This window comes from Salvelinus fontinalis, chromosome 5 (assembly GCF_029448725.1).
Source record: "Salvelinus fontinalis isolate EN_2023a chromosome 5, ASM2944872v1, whole genome shotgun sequence".
Lineage (NCBI taxonomy): Eukaryota > Metazoa > Chordata > Actinopteri > Salmoniformes > Salmonidae > Salvelinus > Salvelinus fontinalis.
Genome location: NC_074669.1, coordinates 66,191,255 through 66,209,481, shown reverse-complemented (window position 1 = coordinate 66,209,481; position 18,227 = coordinate 66,191,255). Strand labels below are relative to the sequence as shown.

The 18,227-nt window shown below is 45.2% G+C and overlaps 2 protein-coding genes and 1 non-coding gene across 4 annotated transcripts in view; 2 read left to right on the top strand and 1 right to left on the bottom strand.

Moving 5' to 3' along the window:
* The window catches only part of LOC129856055 (glycine receptor subunit beta-like), a gene marked incomplete at its 5' end in the record, with an annotated part of 61,874 nt that overhangs the window by 29,151 nt on the left and 14,496 nt on the right, over positions 1-18,227 (top strand). Inside the window, 3 exons of the mRNA XM_055924189.1 lie at positions 15,756-15,893; positions 16,188-16,340; positions 17,844-17,992. Of these exons, the coding sequence (XP_055780164.1) occupies positions 15,756-15,893; positions 16,188-16,340; positions 17,844-17,992 (440 nt within the window). The remainder of the gene's footprint in view (positions 1-15,755; positions 15,894-16,187; positions 16,341-17,843; positions 17,993-18,227) is intronic.
* LOC129856053 (uncharacterized) lies at positions 900-15,748 on the top strand. 2 transcript variants are annotated; one of them, XM_055924187.1, is made up of 3 exons: positions 900-8,502; positions 9,032-14,636; positions 14,973-15,748. In XM_055924187.1, the coding sequence occupies exon 1, from the start codon at positions 2,491-2,493 to the stop codon at positions 4,189-4,191; it is 1,701 nt and encodes a 566-aa protein (XP_055780162.1). In that variant the 5' UTR covers positions 900-2,490; the 3' UTR covers positions 4,192-8,502; positions 9,032-14,636; positions 14,973-15,748. The 2 variants fall into 2 exon arrangements, with proteins under 2 accessions (XP_055780162.1, XP_055780163.1); XM_055924188.1 differs by having other exon boundaries at positions 902-14,636.
* Positions 8,931-9,002, bottom strand: trnaa-cgc (transfer RNA alanine (anticodon CGC)). The gene has a single exon. It is a non-coding gene; the product is annotated as a tRNA-Ala (tRNA).

The following is an 18,227-nucleotide window of genomic DNA, read 5'->3' as shown; positions in this document are numbered from 1 at the left end:
ATATAGTGTTGTTATTGTAGTTGGCTGCACCACCAGTGATATATATTTATATAGTGTTGTTATTGTAGTTGGCTGCACCACCAGTGATATATATTTATATAGTGTTGTTAATGTAGTTGGTTACACCACCAGTGATATATATTTATATAGTGTTGTTATTGTAGTTGGTTACACCACCAGTGATATATATTTATATAGTGTTGTTATTGTAGATGGCTGCACCACCAGTGATATATATTTATATAGTGTTGTTATTGTAGATGGTTACACCACCAGTGATATATATTTATATAGTGTTGTTATTGTAGATGGCTGCACCACCAGGGATATATATTTATATAGTGTTGTTATTGTAGTTGGCTGCACCACCAGTGATATATATTTATATAGTGTTGTTATTGTAGTTGGCTGCACCACCAGTGATATATATTTATATAGTGTTGTTATTGTAGTTGGCTGCACCACCAGTGATATATATTTATATAGTGTTGTTATTGTAGTTGGTTACACCACCAGTGATATATATTTATATAGTGTTGTTATTATAGTTGGTTACACCACCAGTGATATATATTTATATAGTGTTGTTATTGTAGTTGGTTACACCACCAGTGATATATATTTATATAGTGTTGTTATTGTAGATGGCTGCACCACCAGTGATATATATTTATATAGTGTTGTTATTGTAGTTGGTTACACCACCAGTGATATATATTTATATAGTGTTGTTATTGTAGTTGGCTGCACCACCAGTGATATGTATTTATATAGTGTTGTTATTGTAGTTGGCCGCACCACCAGTGATATATATTTATATAGTGTTGTTATTGTAGTTGGTTACACCACCAGTGATATATATTTATATAGTGTTGTTATTGTAGTTGGTTACACCACCAGTGATATATATTTATATAGTGTTGTTATTGTAGATGGCTGCACCACCAGTGATATATATTTATATAGTGTTGTTATTGTAGATGGCTGCACCACCAGTGATATATATTTATATAGTGTTGTTATTGTAGTTGGCTGCACCACCAGTGATATATATTTATATAGTGTTGTTATTGTATTCGGCTGCACCACCAGTGATATATATTTATATAGTGTTGTTATTGTAGTTGGTTACACCACCAGTGATATATATTTATATAGTGTTGTTATTGTAGTTGGCTGCACCACCAGTGATATATATTTATATAGTGTTGTTATTGTAGGTGGCTGCAACACCAGTGATATATATTTATATAGTGTTGTTATTGTAGGTGGCTGCAACACCAGTGATATATATTTATATAGTGTTGTTAATGTAGTTGGCTGCACCACCAGTGATATACATTTTTGGTTGGGAATCATTAATGGACAGCAATGGTCAAACCTTGTCTCTGAGTTAAGTATTCAACCCCTTTGTTAATGCAAGCCTAAATCATTTTGGGAGGGGTGAGTGTAACCGATGTGAAATGGCTAGCTAGTTAGCAGTGGTGCGTGCTAATAGCGTTTCAATCGGTGACGTCACTCGCTCTGAGACCTTGAAGTAGTGTTTCCCCTTGCTCTGCAAGGGCCGTGGCTTTTGTGGAGCGATGGGTAACGATGCTTCGTGGGTGTCAGTTGTTGATGTGTGCAGAGGGTCCCTGGTTCGAGCCCGGGTAGGGGCAAGGAGAGGAACGGAAGCTAAACTGTTACACTGAGTCTCCCTACCTGATTGGCTGAAACATTCCATGGTCTCTCTTAGCAGGAGGTCACGCAGCCCCAGGAGGAGAGTCTCTTTCCTTAGGGAATTGAATATTGTTCCGTTATTGATGGATATATCGTTTGTCCAACCGGGAAAGGTGGGTCATTGTTCAGGGCATAATGTTCCCTACATAGGGGAGAATGTGGGTATGATTCCCTACACAATGACACAAAACATGACATGTTCTCCTTGAAATACAGAGAAGTTATTCACAATGGGGAGAATGCACAATATCATTTCAAATGTCTACAGCACACAATGATCACAGCTTGCATCAGTGGACTTCTTGCCTCACAGCCTTATGTAATGATTTCTCCCAAACAGCAGGGTTTTTGGTGTCCTTTTAGAGCAGGGCGAGCCATTTGGCGGGCCCCTGCTGTTACGGTGCCATCCTGTCCTGGACAGAATGTTTGAAGTGGATGTTCTGCCATTTAATGGCCCTCTGGAGGGTTATGTTGTGATCTGAAGTAGGTTGGGAAAGGGGGAGTGGCTGGGTTGTGTCATGTCTTTTCATCTCTACTGTTGTCATGTCGATGGGCGAGTAGATCTGTATTGGTATGGTCTTCCAACTGCAAGGCCTTTGGAATTGGCCTGGTCGTTCGTCAGCACCACATCCATACATTGGCATAAACATTTGTGTAATTGTCCCACTGAAAAATATGACTTTATCCCAGTAATCGGTTTTCAGACGACTACGGTGGGTTGTCCTCTAACTTCTTACCTCGGCTCCTTTCATATTTCTGATAACTCCCCTGATGACAAGCATACCCATAACTCCCCAGTCCCTGATGACAAGCATACCCATAACTCCCCAGTCCCTGATGACAAGCATACCCATAACTCCCCAGTCCCTGATGACAAGCATACCCATAACTCCCCAGTCCCTGATGACAAGCATACCCATAACTCCCCAGTCACTGATGACAAGCATACCCACAACTCCCCAGTCCCTGATGACAAGCATACCCATAACTCCCCAGTCCCTGGTGACAAGCATACCCATAACTCCCCTGATGACAAGCATACCCATAACTCCCCAGTCCCTGATGACAAGCATACCCATAACTCCCCAGTCCCTGATGACAAGCATACCCATAACTCCCCTGATGACAAGCATACCCACAACTCCCCTGATGACAAGCATACCCATAACTCCCCAGTCCCTGATGACAAGCATACCCATAACTCCCCTGATGACAAGCATACCCATAACTCCCCAGTCCCTGATGACAAGCATACCCATAACTCCCCAGTCCCTGATGACAAGCATCCCCATAACTCCCCTGTCCCTGATGACAAGCATACCCATAACTCCCCAGTCCCTGATGACAAGCATAACCATAACTCCCCTGATGACAAGCATACCCATAACTCCCCAGTCCCCGATGACAAGCATACCCATAACTCCCCAGTCCCTGATGACAAGCATACCCATAACTCCCCTGATGACAAGCATACCCATAACTCCCCAGTCCCTGGTGACAAGCATACCCATAACTCCCCAGTCCCTGATGACAAACATACCCATAACTCCCCAGTCCCTGGTGACAAGCATACCCATAACTCCCCTGATGACAAGCATACCCATAACTCCCCAGTCCCTGATGACAAGCATACCCATAACTCCTCCAGTCCCTGATGACAAGCATACCCATAACTCCCCAGTCCCTGATGACAAGCATACCCATAACTCCCCAGTCCCTGATGACAAGCATACCCATAACTCCCCAGTCCCTGATGACAAGCATACCCATAACTCCCCGATGACAAGCATACCCATAACTCCCCAGTCCCTGGTGACAAGCATACCCATAACTCCCCAGTCCCTGGTGACAAGCATACCCATAACTCCCCAGTCCCTGATGACAAGCATACCCATAACTCCCCAGTCCCTGATGACAAGCATACCCATAACTCCCCTGATGACAAGCATACCCATAACTCCCCTGATGACAAGCATACCCATAACTCCCCAGTCCCTGATGACAAGCATACCCATAACTCCCCAGTCCCAGATGACAAGCATACCCATAACTCCCCAGTCACTGATGACAAGCATACCCATAACTCCCCTGATGACAAGCATACCCATAACTCCCCAGTCCCTGATGACAAGCATACCCATAACTCCCCTGATGACAAGCATACCCATAACTCCCCTGATGACAAGCATACCCATAACTCCCCAGTCCCTGATGACAAGCATACCCATAACTCCCCAGTCCCTGATGACAAGCATACCCATAACTCCCCAGTCCCCGATGACAAGCATACCCATAACTCCCCAGTCCCTGGTGACAAGCATACCCATAACTCCCCAGTCCCTGGTGACAAGCATACCCATAACTCCCCAGTCCCTGGTGACAAGCATACCCATAACTCCCCAGTCCCTGATGACAAGCATACCCATAACTCCCCAGTCCCTGATGACAAGCATACCCATAACTCCCCGATGACAAGCATACCCATAACTCCCCAGTCCCTGGTGACAAGCATACCCATAACTCCCCAGTCCCTGATGACAAGCATACCCATAACTCCCCAGTCCCTGATGACAAGCATATCCATAACTCCCCAGTCACTGATGACAAGCATACCCATAACTCCCCAGTCCCTGGTGACAAGCAAACCCATAACTCCCCAGTCCCTGGTGACAAGCATACCCATAACTCCCCAGTCCCTGATGACAAGCATACCCATAACTCCCCAGTCCCTGATGACAAGCATACCCATAACTCCCCGATGACAAGCATACCCATAACTCCCCAGTCCCTGATGACAAGCATACCCATAACTCCCCAGTCCCTGATGACAAGCATACCCATAACTCCCCAGTCCTTGATGACAAGCATACCCATAACTCCCCAGTCCCTGATGACAAGCATACCCATAACTCCCCGATGACAAGCATACCCATAACTCCCCAGTCCCTGATGACAAGCATACCCATAACTCCCCAGTCCCTGATGACAAGCATACCCACAACTCCCCAGTCCCTGATGACAAGCATACCCATAACTCCCCAGTCCCTGATGACAAGCATACACATAACTCCCCTGATGACAAGCATACCCATAACTCCCCAGTCCCTGATGACAAGCATACCCATAACTCCCCAGTCCCTGATGACAAGCATACCCATAACTCCCCTGATGACAAGCATACCCATAACTCCCCAGTCCCTGATGACAAGCATACCCATAACTCCCCTGATGACAAGCATACCCATAATATAATGCCACAATACTAATAACATCTTTATGCCAAAGACACACCAGAATGGCTTTCCAATAGGTGTTGAGTGTTCCTGGGTGGTCCAGTCTCAGTCCTGACTTAAATTTGAAAATCAGAGACAAGGTTTGAATAATGCATCCAATCCATGTCTCAGTTGTCTCAAGGTTTATAAACCGTTCTTTAATCTGTCTCCTCTCCTTCATCTACACTGATTGAAGTGGATTTAAGAGGTAACATCAATAATGGATCATAGCTTTCACCTGGATTCTTCTGGTCAGTCTATGTTGTTGAAAGAGCAGGTGTTCCTAATGTTTTGTACACTCAGTGTGTGTATCTACTGTACCGGTCAAAGGTTTGGACACGCCTACTCATTCCAGGGTTTTTCTTTATTTTTACTATTTTATACATTGTAGAATAATAGGGAAGACATCAACACTATGAAATAACACATATGGAATCATGTAGTAACCAAAACAATGCTAAACAAATCTAAATATATTTTATATTTGAGATTCTTCAAAGTAGCCACCCTTTGCCCTTTGCCAGGGGTGAACAGGCAGTGACTCGAGTGGTTGTTGTCCTTGATGATCTTTTTGACCTTCCTGTGACATTGGGTGCTGTAGGTGTCCTGGAGGGCAGGTAGTTTGACCTCGGTGATGCGTTGTGCAGACCGCACCACCCTCTGGAGAGCCCTGCGGTTGTGGGCGGTGCAGTTTCCGTACCAGGCAGTGATGCAGCGTGACAGGATGCTCTCGATTGTGCATCTGTAAAAATTTGAGGGTTTTAGGTGACAAGACACATTTCTTCAGCCTCCTGAGGTTGAAGAGGCACTGTTGCGCTTTCTTCGCCACACTGTCTGTGTTGGTGGACCATTTCAGATAGTCCATGATGTGTACGCCAAGGAACTTAAAACTTTGACATGCTGACTGCAGAAATGTCCACCAGAACAGTTGCCAGAGTATCGAATGCTAATTTCTCTACCATAACCCGCTTACAATGTCGTTTTGGAGAAATTGGCATTACACTATATATTCAAAGTACACCCCTTCAAATTAGTGGATTCGTCTATTTCAGCCACACCCGTTGCTGACAGGTTTATAAAATCGAGCACACAGCCATACAATCTCCATAGGAAAACATTGACAGTAAAATGGCCTTACTGAAGAGCTCAGTGACTTTCAACGTAGCACTTAAATATCATCTGTCCTCAGTTGCAACACTCACTACCGAGTTCCAAGCTGCCTCAAGAAGCAATGTCAGCACAATAACTGTTCGTCTGTATATGAAGTGGATTTCCATTGCCGAGCAGCCACACACAAGCCTAAGATTACCAAGCGCAATGTAAAGCTCGCCGCCATTGGACTCTGGAGCAGCGCAAACACGTTCTCTGGAATGACGAATCCCTTTTTTTCCATCTGGCAGTCCGACAAATCTGGGTTTGGCGGATGCCAGGAGGATGCTATCTGCCCCAATGTACAGTGCCAACTAAAGTTTGGTGGAGGAGGAAAAATGTTCTGGGGCTGTTTTTCATGGTTCGGGCCCCTTATTTCTGGTGAAGGGAAATCTTAATGCTACAGCATAACAATGCCTCCGTGCACAAAGCGAGGTCCATACAGTCATCAATCAAATGTATTTAAAAAGCCCTTTTTACATCAGCAGATGTCACAAAGTGCTTAAACAGAAACCCAGCCTAAAACACCAAACAGCAATGCAGGTGTAGAAGCACGGTGGCAACTCCCTAGAAAGGCAGGAACCTAAGAAGAAACTTAGAGGAACCAGGCTCTGAGGGGTGACCAGTCCTCTACTGGCTGTACTGGGTAGAGAGGAACCAGGCTCTGAGGGGTGGCCAGTCCTCTTCTGGCTGTACTGGGTAGAGAGGAACCAGGCTCTGAGGGGTGGCCAGTCCTCTTCTGGATGTACTGGGTAGAGAGGAACCAGGCTCTGAGGGGTGGCCAGTCCTCTTCTGGATGTACTGGGTAGAGAGGAACCAGGCTCTGAGGGGTGGCCAGTCCTCTTCTGGATGTACTGGGTAGAGAGGAACCAGGCTCTGAGGGGTGGCCAGTCCTCTTCTGGCTGTACTGGGTAGAGAGGAACCAGGCTCTGAGGGGTGGCCAGTCCTCTTCTGGATGTACTGGGTAGAGAGGAACCAGGCTCTGAGGGGTGGCCAGTCCTCTGCTGGATGTACTGGGTAGAGAGGAACCAGGCTCTGAGGGGTGGCCAGTCCTCTTCTGGATGTACTGGGTAGAGAGGAACCAGGCTCTGAGGGGTGGCCAGTCCTCTTCTGGATGTACTGGGTAGAGAGGAACCAGGCTCTGAGGGGTGGCCAGTCCTCTTCTGGATGTACTGGGTAGAGAGGAACCAGGCTCTGAGGGGTGGCCAGTCCTCTTCTGGATGTACTGGGTAGAGAGGAACCAGGCTCTGAGGGGTGGCCAGTCCTCTTCTGGATGTACTGGGTAGACCAGAGGAACCAGGCTCTGAGGGGTGGCCAGTCCTCTTCTGGATGTACTGGGTAGAGAGGAACCAGGCTCTGAGGGGTGGCCAGTCCTCTTCTGGATGTACTGGGTAGAGAGGAACCAGGCTCTGAGGGGTGGCCAGTCCTCTTCTGGATGTACTGGGTAGACCAGAGGAACCAGGCTCTGAGGGGTGGCCAGTCCTCTTCTGGATGTACTGGGTAGAGAGGAACCAGGCTCTGAGGGGTGGCCAGTCCTCTGCTGGATGTACTGGGTAGAGAGGAACCAGGCTCTGAGGGGTGGCCAGTCCTCTTCTGGATGTACTGGGTAGAGAGGAACCAGGCTCTGAGGGGTGGCCAGTCCTCTTCTGGATGTACTGGGTAGAGAGGAACCAGGCTCTGAGGGGTGGCCAGTCCTCTTCTGGATGTACTGGGTAGAGAGGAACCAGGCTCTGAGGGGTGGCCAGTCCTCTTCTGGATGTACTGGGTAGAGAGGAACCAGGCTCTGAGGGGTGGCCAGTCCTCTTCTGGATGTACTGGGTAGACCAGAGGAACCAGGCTCTGAGGGGTGGCCAGTCCTCTTCTGGATGTACTGGGTAGAGAGGAACCAGGCTCTGAGGGGTGGCCAGTCCTCTTCTGGATGTACTGGGTAGAGAGGAACCAGGCTCTGAGGGGTGGCCAGTCCTCTTCTCTGTACTGCGTTATAAGAGTGCATGGTCATTAAGGCCAGATTGTTTTTTAAGATGTTCAAACATTCGTAGGTGACCAGCAGGGTTAAAGAAATATCAGTGGTTGTAGAGGGTGCAACAGGTCAGCACATCAGGAGTAAATGTCAGTTGGCTTTTCAAAGCCGAGCATTGAGGTCAAGACAGTATTTTTTTTTGCATTATTTCTCCTTTATTTAACCAGGTGGCTAGTTGAGAACAAGTTCTCATTTACAACTGCGACCTGGCCAAGATAAAGCAAAGCAGCGCAACACAAATAACAACAGAGTTACACATGGAATAAACAAGCGTACAGTCAATTACATAATAGTAGAAAAAAAACTATGTCTATACATAGTGTTTGCAAATGTCGTGAGGAGGTAGTAGTAGTTGTGTAAATGTGAATTTGGCACACAAATAATCTCAGTGGAGAATCTTGGGATTGAACCGAGGACCTCATACATAAATAGCATGCACTCCCCCTCTGAGCTTTCATCCCATTTCATTTGCAGATAAAAAGCAATATTAATACAATGTACTTTTTATATACACCACTCCATTGAAACTACAATGAAATGATAGCAGCAATTCTTAATAAAGGCACGGACAGGGATCGAACACATGAACTTCAGTTTTTGAAAATGATGCCATAAAAGTTGGCAAACATGCCACTTCTGTTCTATAAATGTACGACCAGGGATAGAACGCATATTCTTCAGATTACAAAACCAAATTATTTAGCACATCTCTGTTTCCTGCTTAGAACTTCAACATTCTGTAGGAGTTGTGTCAATGCAACAATTAAAAATGGGGAAGCTGGGGATTGAACCCAGGACCTCATACATGCGAAGCATGCACTCTACCACTGAGCTACATCCCCTTTCTGTTGAGTTTCTATGGCGTGAGGAGGTAAGGCAATAAATAGGCCATAGTAGCGAAGTAATTACAATTTAGCAAATTAACACTGGAGTGATAGATGAGCAGATGATGATGTGCAAGTAGAAATACTGGTGTGCAAAAGAGCAGAAAGTAAATAAAAACAATATGGGGATGAGGTAGGTAGATTGGGTGGGCTATTTACAGATGGACTATGTAACAGCTGCAGCAATCGGTTAGCTGCTCAGATAGCTGATGTTTAAAGTTAGAGGGAAATAGAAGTCTCCATCCAGCTTCAGCGATTTTTGCAATTTGTTCCAGTCATTGGCATCAGAGAACTGGAAGGAAAGGCGGCCAAATGAGGTGTTGGCTTTGGGGATGACCAGTGAGATATACCTGCTGGAGCGCGTGCTACCGGTGGGTTTTGCTATCGTGACCAGTGAACTGAGATAAGGCGGAGCTTAACCTAGCATAGACTTATAGATGACCTGGAGCCAGTCGGTCTTGCGATGAATATGTATCGATGGCCAGCCGACTAGAACAGGTCACGGTGGTGGTATAAGGCGCTTTGGGGAAAAAAACGGCACTGTGATAGACTACATCCAATTTGCTGAGTAGAGTGTTGGAAGCTATTTTCTAGATGACATCGCCGAAGTCGAGAATCGGTAGGATGCTCAGTTTTACTAGGGTAAGTTTGCCAGCATGAGTGAAGGAGGCTTTGTTGCGAAATAGAAAGCCGATTCTAGATTTGATTTTGGATTGGAGATGTTTGCTATGAGTCTGGAAGAAGAGTTTACAGTCTAGCCAGACACCTAGGTATTTGTTGTTGTCCACCTTTTTAGGTCAGAACCGTCCAGAGTAGTGATGCTAGTCGGGCGGGCAGCGAACGGTTGAAAAGCATGCATTAGGTTTTAATAGCCACAGAAGGAGTGTTGTATGGCATTGAAGCTCGTTTGGAGGTTAGTTAACCTCTTTGGGATATGTGGAACGCTAGCCCAAGGGGGGGCAAGACCGGACAGAAAGATCACATCAGTGACTCAACCCACTCAAATCGAGCACATCAAAGCCTGACACAATGTGACGCACCCCTCCTAGGGATGGCATGGAAGAGCACTAGTAAGCCAGTGACTCAGCCCACGTAATAGGGTCAGAGGCAGAGAATCACAGTGGAGAGAGGGGAGCCGACCAGGCAGAGACAGCAAGGGCGGTTCGTCCTTCCAGTGCATTGTTGTTCACCTTCGCACCCCTGGCCCAGACTGCACTCATAGGACCTACTGAAGAGATGATTGTTCAGTAAAGACTTTAAGGTCAAGACCAAGTCTGCGTCTCTCACATGGGTAGGCAGACCATTCCATATGTAGCTCTATAGTAGAAAGCCCTGCCTCCAGCTGTTTGCTTAGAAATTCTCGGGACAATAAGGAGTCCTGCATCTTGTGACCATAGCGTACGTGTAGGTATGTACAGCAGGACCAAATCGGAGAGATAGGTAGGAGCAAGTCCATGTAGTGCTTTGTAGGTTAGCAGTAAAACCTTGAAATCAGCCCTATCCTTAACAGGAAGTCAGGGTAGAGGCTAGCACTGGAGTAATATGATCTAGTCAAGATTCAAGCAGCCGTATTTAGCACTAACTGAAGTTTATTTAGTGCTTTATCTGGGTAGCCAGAGAGTAGAGCATGGCAGTAGTCTAATCTAGAAGTGACAAAAGCATGGATTAGCTTTTCTGCATCATTATTGGACAAAAAGTCTCAGACTTTTGCAATGTTACGAAGATGGAAAAACTGCCCTTGAAACAGTCTTGATATGTTCGTCAAAGGAGATATCAGGGTCCAGAGTAACACCGCGGTCCTTCAGTTTTATTTGAGATGACTGTACCACCATCAAGATTAATTGTCAGATCCAACAGCAGATCTCTTTGTTTCTTGGGACCTAGAACTAGCATCTCTGGTTTGTCTGATTTCAAAAGTAGAACATTTGTTGAAATCCACTTCCTTATGTCTGAAACACAAGCTTCCAGGGACGGCAATTTTGGCGCTTCACCATGTTCATTGAAATGTACACCTGTGTGTCGTCCACATAGCAGTGAAAGTTAACATTGTGTTTCTGAATGACATCACCAAGAGGCAGAATATATATATATATAGTGAAAACAGTAGTGGTCCTAAAACAGAACCTTGAGGAACACCGAAACGCACAGTTGATTTGTCAGATGACTGTAATCTTTCCAACGGATACAATCTAAACCAGAACTTGTTTGTTTACCAATTAGGATTTGTTGATCAATGGTGTCAAAAGCAGCACTAAGGTCAGATGCAAAGCCTTGGTCTGACGCAATTAAAAGGTAATTTACCACCTTCACGAGTGCAGTCTAGACTGAAGCATTTCGTTATTATTTGTCTTCAGGAAGGCAGTAAGTTGCTGCACAATAGCTTTTTCAAAAAAATATTGAGAGGAATGGAAGATTCGATATAGGCCGATAATTTTTAACATTTTTCAGGTCAAGGTTTGGCTTTTTCAAGAGAAGCTTTATTACTGCCACTTTTAGTGAGTTTGGTACACATCTGGAGGTTAGGGAGCCGTTTATTATGTTCAACATAGGAGGGCCAAGCACAGGAAGCAGCTCTTTCAGTAGTTTAGTTGGAATCGGGTCCAGTATGCAGCTGGAAGGTTTAAAGACCATTACTATTTTCGTAAATATGTGAAGAGATGCAGGATTTAAAAAACTTGAGTGTCTCCATTGATCCTAGGTCCTGGCAGTTCTGTGCAGACTCAGGACAGCTGAGCTTTGGAGAAATAAGCAGATTGAAAGAGGAGTCCGTAATTTTCTTTCTAAGGATAGTATTTAGTTTTTTTTTGTCGAAGAAGTTCATGAATTTATCACAACTGAAGTGAAATTATTTGCTTTTTTTGTTGATACTTTTCAGTATCCAAAATAAATGTTGGATTGTTATGATTCTCCTAAATTATGTTGGAAAAATAGGCTGATCGAGCCACAATGAGGGCTCTTTGATACTGCACGGTACTGTCTTCCCAAGCTAGTCGGACGACTTCCAGTTTGGTGGAGTGCTATTTCCTTTCCGATTTCCAGGAAGCTTCAGGGCTCGGGTATTTTCTGTATAGCAGGAAGCTCATTTCTGGTGACAAATGTTTTACATTTTTATGGGTGTGACTGCATCTAGGGTATTACGCAAGGTTACATTTAGATACTCAGGTGGTTAACAGATTTTTGTACTCCGACATCCTTGGGTAGGTGGAGGGAGTCTGGAAGGACATCTAGGAATCTGTGGGTTGTCTGATAATTTATAGCACGGCTTTTGATAATCCTTGGTTGGGGTCTGAGTAAATTATTTGTTGTGATTGCAAAAGTAATAAAATGGTGGTCCGATAGTCCAGGATTATGAGGAAAAACATTTACTCTAGATCCACAATATTTATTCCACTGGACAAAACTAGATCAAGGGGATGACTGTGGCAATGCGTAGGTCCGGAGACATGTTGGACAAAACCCACTGAATCGATGATGGCTCCGAAAGCCTTTTGGAGCAGGTCTGTGGACATTTCAATGTTAATATTGAAGTCACCAAAAATATGAATATTATCTGCCATGACTACAAATTCCAATAGGAATTCAGGGAACTCAGTGAGGCTGTATACAGCCCAGGAAGCCTGTTGTAACGAAGACGCAGGGTGTCAGGAAGCAGGTGCAGTTGGTGAGTTTAATATGAACATGTAGAGAATACAAAATAAGAGACGCGTCTGGACATGATAACAAAGCCAATACTGCCTGATGAGTAATGCTGAAGAGTGCTAGATAAATCAAATCAAATGTATTTATATAGCCCTTCTTACATCAGCTGATGTCACAAAGTGCTGTACAGAAACCCAGCCTAAAACCCCAAACAGCAAGCAATGCAGGTGTAGAAGCAAAGGGGAAGTAATCAGGGTAGTGATGAAGTCCAGGTGAAATGATGGGGCGCAGCTGTGTGTAATGAGGGTTGCCAGGTGTGCGTAATGATGGGTTGCCAGGACTGGTGGTTAATAAGCCAGCAATATTGAGCGACAGAGTGGGAGTAGACGTGACACCTGTAAACAATAGCTTTAAAAATTGATTTAGATTTCATGAATAGAACCTAAAAAGATGAAAACTCAAGTCTTTTTTTATTGTAAATTGACATTTGTTGTCGTAAATGTTAGCAACACCTCCACCTTTGCATGATGCACAACGGACATGGTCGCTAGTGTAACCAGGAAATTAATCAAGCTGGAGCCATGTTTCAGTCAGGCCAATCACATCAAGGTTATGATCAGTTATTCAAATCAAATCTAATGTTATTTGTCACGTGCGCCGAATACAATAGGTGTAGACCTCACAGTGAAATGCTGAATACAACAGGTGTAGTAGACCTCACAGTGAAATGCTGAATATAACAGGTGTAGTAGACCTCACAGTGAAATGCTGAATACAACAGGTGTAGTAGACCTCACAGTGAAATGCTGAATACAACAGGTGTAGTAGACCTTACAGTGAAATGCTGAATACAACAGGTGTAGTAGACCTGACAGTGAACTGCTGAATACAACAGGTGTAGTAGACCTCACAGTGAAATGCTGAATACAACAGGTGTAGTAGACCTCATAGTGAAATGCTGAATACAACAGGTGTAGTAGACCTCACAGTGAAATGCTGAATACAACAGGTGTAGTAGACCTTACAGTGAAATGCTGAATACAACAGGTGTAGTAGACCTCACAGTGAAATGCTGAATAAAACAGGTGTAGTAGACCTTACAGTGAAATGCTGAATACAACAGGTGTAGACCTTACTGTGAAATGCTGAATACAACAGGTGTAGTAGACCTCACAGTGAAATGCTGAATACAACAGGTGTAGTAGACCTTACAGTGAAATGCTGAATACAACAGGTGTAGTAGACCTTACAGTGAAATGCTGAATACAACAGGTGTAGTAGACCTTACTGTGAAATGCTGAATACAACAGGTGTAGTAGACCTCACAGTGAAATGCTGAATACAACAGGTGTAGTAGACCTTACAGTGAAATGCTGAATACAACAGGTGTAGTAGACCTGACAGTGAAATGCTGAATACAACAGGTGTAGTAGACCTTACAGTGAAATGCTGAATACAACAGGTGTAGTAGACCTCACAGTGAAATGCTGAATAAAACAGGTGTAGTAGACCTTACAGTGAAATGCTGAATACAACAGGTGTAGACCTTACTGTGAAATGCTGAATACAACAGGTGTAGTAGACCTCACAGTGAAATGCTGAATACAACAGGTGTAGTAGACCTTACAGTGAAATGCTGAATACAACAGGTGTAGTAGACCTTACAGTGAAATGCTGAATACAACAGGTGTAGTAGACCTTACAGTGAAATGCTGAATACAACAGGTGTAGTAGACCTCACAGTGAAATGCTGAATACAACAGGTGTAGTAGACCTCACAGTGAAATGCTGAATACAACAGGTGTAGTAGACCTTACAGTGAAATGCTGAATACAACAGGTGTAGTTGACCTTACAGTGAAATGCTGAATACAACAGGTGTAGTAGACCTCACAGTGAAATGCTGAATACAACAGGTGTAGTAGACCTTACAGTGAAATGCTGAATACAACAGGTGTAGTAGACCTCACAGTGAAATGCTGAATACAGCAGGTGTAGTAGACCTCACAGTGAAATGCTGAATACAACAGGTGTAGTAGACCTCACAGTGAAATGCTGAATACAGCAGGTGTAGTAGACCTCACAGTGAAATGCTGAATACAACAGGTGTAGTAGACCTCACAGTGAAATGCTGAATACAACAGGTGTAGTAGACCTCACAGTGAAATGCTGAATACAACAGGTGTAGTAGACCTCACAGTGAAATGCTGAATACAACAGGTGTAGACCTTACAGTGAAATGCTGAATACAACAGGTGTTCACCTTACAGTGAAATGCTGAATACAACAGGTGTTCACCTTACAGTGAAATGCTGACTACAACTGCCTTGGAAGTGAGGGATCTAACATTACGTAGCCCTACTTTGATATGTGATATATCACAATCTCTTTCAATAATGACAGGAATGGAGGAGGTCTTTATTCCAGTGAGATTGCTAAGGCTAACACCGCCATGTTTAGTTTTGCCCAACCTAGATCGAGGCACAGACACGGTCTCAATGGGGATAGCTGAGCTGCCTACACTGACTATGCTAGTGGCAGACTCCACTAAGCTGGCAGGCTGACTAACAGCCTGCTGCCTGGCCTGCACCCTATCTCATTGGGGAGCTACAGGATTTAGAACCCTGTCTATGTTGATTGATAAGATGAGGAATGGTTTGTCAAGATCCGTGTGGAAGAACTTGACTGGCCTGCACAGAACCCTGACCTCAACCCCATCGAACACCTTTGGGATGAATTGGAACGCCGACTGCGAGCCAGGCCTAATCGCTCAACATCAGTGCCCGACCTCACTAATGCTCTTGTGGCTGAATGGAGGCAGGTCCTGCTGCAATATTCCAACAACTAGTGGAAAGCCTTCCCAGAAGAGTCTGTTATATCAGCAAAGGGGGGGCCAACTCCATATTAATGCCAATGATTTTGGAATGAGATGTTGGACGATGTTGGACATACTTTTGGTCATGTAGTGTATGTTATTGTGTATATATATATATTATTGTATGTTTTTGTATATATATTATTATTGTATGGTGTTATTGTGTGTATATATATATATTATTATTGTATGTTATAGTTGGCTACACCACCAGTGATCTGGTCTTCATGTGGATGACAGACCCAGTCCAGATGGATGAAATCGCTCTGCCTCAGTTTGACATTAAACAGCAGGAGATACAGTACGGAAACTGCACCAAATTCTACCAAGGAACAGGTACCACACACACACACACACACACACACACACACACACACACACACACACACACACACACACACACACACACACACACACACACACACACACACACACACACTACTGCAAATACTGAAATACTTGAATAGGGCACTGAACATTGCTATCTTCTTATAAAGCTGTAGACTTCTTATGAAGAACCCTAACCGTGTGTGTGTGTGTGTGTGTGTGTGTGTGTGTGTGTGTGTGTGTGTGTGTGTGTGTGTGTGTGTGTGTGTGTGTGTGTGTGTGTGTGTGTGTGTGTGTGTGTAGGTTACTACACCTGTGTGGAGGTGATCTTCACATTAAGGAGACAGGTGGGCTTCTATATGATGGGAGTCTACGCCCCCACCCTTCTCATCGTGGTTCTCTCCTGGCTGTCCTTCTGGATCAACCCTGATGCCAGCGCTGCCAGGGTTCCTCTGGGTACGACCTTTAACCTGTAACCTTTAACCCTTCTGGTTCAACCCTGATGCCAGCGCTGCCAGGGTTCCTCTGGGTACGATCTGTAACCTTTAACCCTTCTGGATCAACCCTGATGCCAGCGCTGCCAGGGTTCCTCTGGGTACGATCTTTAACCTTTAACCCTTCTGGATCAACCCTGATGCCATCGCTGCCAGGGTTCCTCTGGGTATGATCTGTAAACTTTAACCTTTAACCCTTCTGGATCAACCCTGATGCCAGCGCTGCCAGGGTTCCTCTGGGTACGATCTGTAACCTTTAACCTTTAACCCTTCTGGATCAACCCTGATGCCAGCGCTGCCAGGGTTCCTCTGGGTACGATCTGTAACCTTTAACCTTTAACCCTTCTGGATCAACCCTGATGCCAGCGCTGCCAGGGTTCCTCTGGGTACGATCTTTAACCTTTAACCCTTCTGGATCAACCCTGATGCCAGCGCTGCCAGGGTTCCTCTGGGTATGATCTGTAAACTTTAACCTTTAACCCTTCTGGATCAACCCTGATGCCAGCGCTGCCAGGGTTCCTCTGGGTACGATCTGTAACCTTTAACCTTTAACCCTTCTGGATCAACCCTGATGCCAGCGCTGCCAGGGTTCCTCTGGGTACGATCTGTAACCTTTAACCTTTAACCCTTCTGGATCAACCCTGATGCCAGCGCTGCCAGGGTTCCTCTGGGTACGATCTTTAACCTTTAACCCTTCTGGATCAACCCTGATGCCAGCGCTGCCAGGGTTCCTCTGGGTACGATCTTTAACCCTTCTGGATCAACCCTGATGCCAGCGCTGCCAGGGTTCCTCCTCTTTAACCTTTAACCCTACCGTGGAAGAGGTTTGTTCTGGACCAGGTAATCATCTCATCTGGTTGTCCCTCCCCCTGTTTGTAGGCCTAGTCTATCCATCCGTCCCTGTTCATCCGTCCATCAGTCCATCCGTCCATCTGTCCATTCATCCAGAGGGCTGTCAGCAGGTCAGTCTGGGGACACCAGGAGACCATCATGACATCATCACAATATGATATCATGATAGCATCATACCATGACATCAATAGATCTGTCTGTCTGTCTCTGTCTCTAATGTCGCTGTCTGTAATATGTCTGTCTCTCTAGGTATCCTGTCTGTCCTGTCCCTGTCCAGTGAGTCCATGTCTCTGTCTGTCTGTCTCTAATGTCTCTGTCTGTAATATGTCTGTCTCTCTAGGTATCCTGTCTGTCCTGTCCCTGTCCAGTGAGTCCATGTCTCTGTCTGTCTGTCTCTAATGTCTCTGTCTGTAATATGTCTGTCTCTCTAGGTATCCTGTCTGTCCTGTCCCTGTCCAGTGAGTCCATGTCTCTGTCTGTCTGTCTCTAATGTCTCTGTCTGTAATATGTCTGTCTCTCTAGGTATCCTGTCTGTCCTGTCCCTGTCCAGTGAGTCCATGTCTCTGTCTGTCTGTCTCTAATGTCTCTGTCTGTAATATGTCTGTCTCTCTAGGTATCCTGTCTGTCCTGTCCCTGTCCAGTGAGTCCATGTCTCTGGCGTCAGCGCTTCCTAAAGTCTCCTATGTGAAGGCGATAGACATCTGGCTCATCGCATGTCTGCTGTTCGGCTTCGCTTCACTGGTCGAATATGCAGTGGTACAGGTCAGAGACACAGACACACAGACACCTGTGTGTTTACATGGTGGAGAATGCAGTGGTACAGGTCAGAGACACAGACACACAGACACCTGTGTGTTTACATGGTGGAGAATGCAGTGGTACAGGTCAGAGACACAGACACACAGACACCTGTGTGTTTACATGGTGGAGAATGCAGTGGTACAGGTCAGAGACACAGACACACAGACACCTGTGTGTTTACATGGTGGAGAATGCA